At 51.2% G+C, this 6,482-nt stretch overlaps 1 protein-coding gene across 1 annotated transcript in view; it reads right to left on the bottom strand.

Annotated features, from left to right (window-relative positions):
- The window catches only part of LOC104627664 (exocyst complex component 1-like), a 21,946-nt gene that overhangs the window by 13,276 nt on the left and 2,188 nt on the right, over nucleotides 1-6,482 (bottom strand). Inside the window, 4 exon segments of the mRNA XM_010295993.1 lie at nucleotides 1,368-1,595; nucleotides 5,456-5,601; nucleotides 5,604-5,648; nucleotides 6,441-6,482. Of these exon segments, the coding sequence (XP_010294295.1) occupies nucleotides 1,368-1,595; nucleotides 5,456-5,601; nucleotides 5,604-5,648; nucleotides 6,441-6,482 (461 nt within the window).

Genomic DNA, 6,482 nt, shown 5'->3' with positions numbered 1-6,482 from the left:
GGAAGCCCCAGCAAACTTCAGCATGAGCTTCCAAAGGGTCAGCGCCTCTGGGATGGCTGCTGGCAGCAAAGCGGGGCGGGGGGAGATGGAAAAAGCCGAGGAAACTGCGGCGTGAGTTACTTGGAAATGAAAAGGTCAACGGCGTAGAGGTCACCGCAGGCAGTGGACGGGAGGATTAGCTCTGCTGTTACGGCACGGTGCTTTCGTGGGTGGTATGTTATGTTTGTAAATAATTTGCTTTCCCATATTCCCAGAGGTCATCAAGGGTCTTTCCAGCGGCTGCACTGGCCCCTGCGCCGGCGTCTCCGTGGCTGTGAGGTACTGCAGAGAGAAGGTCCCCGTTCCACCGTGGGTGCTGAGACACGCTGCTGTGCACAAAGCCCACAGCTGATGGCAGACATTGACTTAACAGCTAAGTTACCTTCAAGGGCGGAGGGGGCGGGGTGTGGAGAAAAGAAAAAAAGAAAGCAAAGGAGAGAGAAGGAATGGGGAAACTCCTACCCGTGGGAAGACAAGCAAGAGGGTCCCTGGACAAACAGCCTCTCCAGGCCAACAGCGAGTCCCCACGATGTTTTTCATGGTATAAGAAAATTCATATATATATGAATTACATATATATATAAATTCATACATATATTTATACATGGTAGATGTATAGTTTGCCTCAGGACCCACTCAAGGTCCCCAGCTCTGCCTGTGTGCTGATGGGACCAGGGGCGGGTGCTGCATGCTCTGGCTCTAATTGCTCGTTAAGTACTGCGTGTGCGTATTCCTGGGTAATGATCAACGACCATTATCTACTAACGAGAGCTGGTTTTCCCTAGTACAAAGACGTAAACTGAAATCTGTGATGTGAAGGGAGGAAGAAAGCAACGACCCTCAGTGACAGTTGCTTCCCAGGAGAAAACCAGACGTGGGGATGCCTGGGAATTTGCAGGCACAAGGCTGCGAGGATCTTAGTGCTTTGGGTGCAAGGGTAAAAGTGCTGCCCCAGCAGCCTCTGAGCGTGTAAGAGGAAGGTCCCAAAGCTGATAGTGAAAGGCAGACCACAGCACCCCAAGTGAAAGGCTGCAGAGCTGCATTTGGAAGGTCCTTGGCATTACGTTGCTTGAGGCTCATCTTGCCCATGGAAAGGATTTTCCGGGACCCCTCTTACAGCCCCTTGACCACCGTGAGGGTACTGCACATCATGTCTGCTGCTGCTCTACCTGTAGTCCATCCCAGCTGTGTGGCCGCCCTTGTAATGTCAAGACAACAAAGTCCCTCATTTCTAGAGCAGAGAGGGTCTGCAGCCTTTGAGGCTCACTGAAAGTTTTTTCTAATAGCGTCAACAGGCTAAAGATTTATGTCTTTGCAAATCCATGTACCGTGAGGAAGAGGATCTCATCCATCAGCCTTGTCTTGTTGGAAATGATGCGATGTAGCAAGGAGTTCTCCCGGTGGATGTGATCCATCTGCTGCTTCATGCTTCCCAGTAACTCACTGTAGATCTGCAAGGACTCCTCCACTCTGTCCACCTCTGCCAGGGCCTCATCAATGGAGTTTATCAGCTGTGTCACCTGCTTCTCAGAAGAGATAATGGCTCTAAGGTTGGCCTGTGAAATGGAGAAACAGAGGGCTTCAGCACCTTACCAGGGACTGATCACCACCATCTCAGAGTCAAATATCCCGACCTTCACCCTCCCGAGTCAAAGGGAGGGTGCCATTGTAACGTGCAAGATGCTGTTATAATTGCAGCTGTGCTGCATCGCTACCTGCACAAGGTCAGTGTCTTATCTTTGCACTGGACTAAAGCCTACACCAGCAACCATCTGCAAGTCCCAAGCGTCAGGACAGAACAAAACCCTTCCCTGATCAAGATGTACGCTCAGAGGACTTTCATCTGCCATGGCAGAGGTAACTGCGGAGTCACCAGGCAAGTCCAACCATGAGCAGAATACAGTCTTTTTAGGTTTGGAGAGGGTACCGAGCCCTGCTGGCTTCTGCTTCTCCCACTTTTCCCTCTGCTCTAGGAAAGTCCCAGGTGGACACTCCCCAGGGAGTCTCCAACACTCAATCCCCACAACTGGTGAAGTCCCCTGAGGACCTGGGTGCCCGTCCCACGGTACTGGTAAGGAAGCACGCCAGCTTTGAGGAACTGGCCACTTCTGCCTGGCTCTACCCCATTTATGTAGACCATGGCCATGCCAAGTGCCTGTCACGGTGTGTTTAGCACAGCTCCGGGCATTGCCACTGCTGCCAGCGTGTTACCCGGCTGAGCTGCTCTGGCAGTGGAATTAATAAACGGTTAAATCATGCATGAGACATGCACATATATATGTCTCTCGTATGGAAACTGAAGGCACAATTTGCCCAGGGAGGTCTCGGGCATTTGTTTTGACGGGCCGTAGAGATGTAACTGTGTGTTAATCGCTGCTGACAAGCTCTGCTTCCAAATGTTAATTGTATGGTTTTCAGGGCCTGTGTACCATGCGGGATATCAAAGAAAACAATCAATAAACGCAAGCCTGGGAGGCTTCCAGACTGCTATTTTTCTCTCTGTTAATAAAGCTTTTAAAGAAGTTGGTCTTTTCTGATATCAATTATCTGGCGTGTTTGTTTTTTATTGAATGAAGAACAGCAGAAGCATCTGCAACCCCCGGTACGCCCTGGTGGGAAATGACAGGAGGAAGAGAAGCAAAGTCTTGTCAACCCAAGTCCAAGTGGCTCGGACCTTCTGGTTGCTCCGAATTAGGAACGTGTCAGAAAGCACACGCAGTGGGTGCTGGGCATCTACAGTCCCTGTGTTAAGGGATTTCCCTTCTTCACGCTCCACCTGCATTGCTCTCGGGGTAAGGATGAGCTGGCAGCTCCAGCTCTGGAGGTGGCACGTGCGGGGCAGGATGCTGGAGGTGCTGCTGGAAGGTGTGAGAGCCGCTCTGCGGCACACACCTGGGGCTGGCCGGCTTCGGTCTCGCCTCCAAACGATGGATGATACTCTCCTGTGACAAATGTTGTGACTTTTCGGGAAAATGTGGGAGAAAGGACTGTGGGGAATGGCTTTGGACGTAGGCAGGTTCACAAGGGATCTGGAAAGGTCAGAGAAATTCTGCAGAGAAGCCTGACATCGTAGCGAACGCAGCCAAGCGTCTCCACCAAAAGGCAGAGACCCCACTGCAAAGTGATGCAGCTTTCCCACGGGGAGCCCGGCGGCTGCTAGCCAGGCAGCCCTTTCACTTGCCAGCAGGCTCAGCGGTCGGCTCTGAAGCGGGGCTTGCTCATGCACGCAGCTACCCATCTCCAAAAGCACCCTCCCTCCGACGCCAACAAGCGCTTTCTTGCCGTTGGTGCCGTGTTTCGCGACCCCCAGAAGGGATGGGTCAGCGGAAGGTGATTAGTGTTGTAAAAGGAGGACAAGGTGTTATCACTGGGATGCGGAGCGAAAACGATTAAATACATGCATGTGCTAGTCCAACTTGCTGGTATTAACAGCACTTAATATCATCGGTTAGACCTTAGAAATAGAAGCACCTCATTAATTAATTTCTATTAGCAATAAGTGACATTTATTCATTAGAGGGCATTAAAATAATGTATTCGACAGCGCTTTTCGTCTCAAAGAACTTAACGGAGATTCGTTAGTTGCTCGCGTAGGGTATTTTACAGCTGGGAAACAGAGTCGCAGCGCCTGCACGGCTCGCCGAGAGCAAGCGGGAGCGGACCTCGGGAGTTTGGTCTTCTAGAACAACCACTAAGTTTCCAAGTGTAATAAGTCATATATAAACACCGACTGGGAATACAGCAAATATGGGAGAAAAAGGGGGTTGGATTTAGGGTTTGTGGGTTTTCGTATGTTTTAGGATATTTCCTTTGGCTTATTTTTTTCCCTTTGTTCTTCAGTTACCTACCCATAAAGTCCTAGCGCCAGATACATTAGTGTAAGATAAATGCTCGAAGCAGCTATCATCGCATTATTTTCCTCCAGCACTCAAAGAAAGAAGTTATCCTCTGCAGAAATGCAATAAAATACAGCAACTCTAATACAGTAAATAAAGCTCACCAGTCTGAAAATAACGTGTGCCTTCTCCATTGGTCCTTCCTACTACAGTTTGTCTTCTACTATTTATCTCTTTCCAGCTCTGTTTCTTTTTTTCTTTCTCTTTTTTTTTTTTTTTTTCTCCCCAGCTGCTGCTTTTCCTTCTCTAGGGATCATTGTTGGCCCTTTCCTTTTCTTCTAGGCATCACTGTCTGGCAGACCACCCTTTCTGCTCTTTACCACCCCCCACTTTTTATATGTGCTTTTATCCCTTCCCTCCCTACTCAGCAGCCTTTACCCTTCCTACCCAGCTTTTATCTGTTCTCCCCTTCCCGAGGTAACTAATGTGCTTGTGCTCAAGTTTAAAAAAAACAACCAAACAAAAAAAGAAATAACAGGAATTTTTGATGTGTCTGTGATTGATAGCCCCCATGGCAACGTGGCGGGACCCATCCCCATGGCTTTTGCGTGTCCTGCTTGTGGATGGCCACGCTGGACCACGGACTGCAGACCTGGCCGTGGGTCTGGCAGGAGCCCGAGGAGCTCCCGAGGGGTCTGGCAGGCTAACCACCCCTGTGGGACACCCGGCCCCGTGCAGACAGAGAGGGGAAGACACACAGCGTGGGCATCGTCACCACGGTTTCCCCTTGGAACCGTTCCCGTAAATAGTTTCCAGACGTGGTTAAGGCTGTGGGATTGCCCAAGGTCGCCGCTGACCTGGCTGGAGGCACAGCCCGTAGACCTAGCAGTAAGGGCCAGCGGCAACGCCCTAAGGCGAATTTCTTCTGCACTGGTGACTAGAGAAATGAGGGTCCTAATTCACGCTGCGTGGGACGCAGAGACCTTCTGCGCAGTGCAAAGCAGATCCCGGAGCTCCCCACTCTCATCCAACTCCCTCAGCCAGCCCCAGAGCACCCCACTTCGTTTCGCCCCGCGGTTAGAGCTTACCCATCCCCGGGTTGCCCCCAGAAATTATAAATTATAACCCCTCACAGTCGGGGTGCGGCTGGGCTACGGATCCTTCCCCACAGCTGGGTCCGTGCCACTGTCTTGTTTTAACCCTTTGCAAAACTGACAGCGGGCTTTATCTGCCCCGAGTTGGTCGGTGACCGTGTTCATCGGGGAGACAACACCCAAGCCAATGTCTCAGGGCGGTCAAGCTCAGCGGAGACGGACATTCTGTCAGTCTGCAGCTCCTCGTTCAGCCCCTGCAAGGGGCAGGCAGCCCCAGCAGCGTGTGCAGGGGGACAACCGCGGACCCTCGAGAGCGGAGCCGCAGTGTCCTCCGGACTTGCAAGCAGCACACCGCCGAGACAGCTTGCCCCCAGATCAAGTGCCCCCAGCAAATGAAAGAGCTGCCGACACCCGGAGACTCAGTCCAGTGCCCCTACGCGCCAGGCACCTTCTCTCTGGTGGAGTCACAGCCCTTGGTCCCCTTACCTCATCCAGCACATGGAGATCCCTGCTTAGCTGCCCTGCAAAGGCCACGGAGTTGTTCATGAGGGGCTTGTACTCCTCCATCAGCTTCAACACATCGGCGGCTTCCTTTGGTGTCATCTCCTGGTAGGTACTGGGCTCCTCCTGATCTCAGTCTCCACAGCGTCCTTCCTGTCTTCCTGGGGCCTTTGTCTCCCTGCATGGACAGGAGGAGATGTGGAGATGGCCAAAGCCTTCTAGTTACGTCGTTTTACTAGCCCTGCTAATGTTAGCCGCAGGGGTCCCGGTGGGTCTAAGTGACATGAGTCCAGTGGTCTCAGGCTGCTGATGAGTTAGAATAAGACCACGGCATGGAGCAGAGGAAGGTGTGGCTGGGATAAAGGGTCAGCTTTGTAAGAGGGACAAAATGGACACTTGGAATTTAATTTGAGCTCTGGCTGTGTTTCTACTTGCTCACCTCTCTAGGGTTGTGTGTTGGGGCATGTTGATATGTTTGTTATACAAAGCTGAGACAAATTTCAGAGACAAACAGGCTTCTTCTGATTAAATATACTGATAGTCATGTGTTGTAGAGTCAACGATATTTTTTTATCCATATATATCTGTATTTCTTGATGCACTGCTGGGGAATATCACCAGGCAGGCAGCCTGTCTCTCCCTGGCCTGACATTACCACCGTTTTACTGCTCACCTTCCCCAACCCAGAGTGCAGAGAGCATCCCTGGACATGAGATAAACTGTTCATCTGTTTTTCTTCCCAGCCTAGCACTGTGTCTCTGTGGCAAGGGTCCGTAGATAAATCAGGTGGCTGTGCCTCCAGATACACAACACTTGGATCCTCCCGCTCCCCTCTGACTGGTATCCACCTCAGCCTCTCCCATCATCCGCGTTCACTGTTTGAAATTTATTCACCTCCCGTTCCTAAAGCAATGATAGTGATGATGCAAAAAGCCCAAACCACTCTGTGTGTGACAAGGAGACTAATTACCTTCCGCTGCACAGGAGGGGACGTTCACAAATGTGATAGAGC

Source organism: Phaethon lepturus, unplaced genomic scaffold (genome assembly GCF_000687285.1).
Source record: "Phaethon lepturus isolate BGI_N335 unplaced genomic scaffold, ASM68728v1 scaffold31791, whole genome shotgun sequence".
Lineage (NCBI taxonomy): Eukaryota > Metazoa > Chordata > Aves > Phaethontiformes > Phaethontidae > Phaethon > Phaethon lepturus.
Note: the sequence above shows the minus strand (reverse complement) of the source record. Positions and strands in the feature narration are given on the sequence as shown.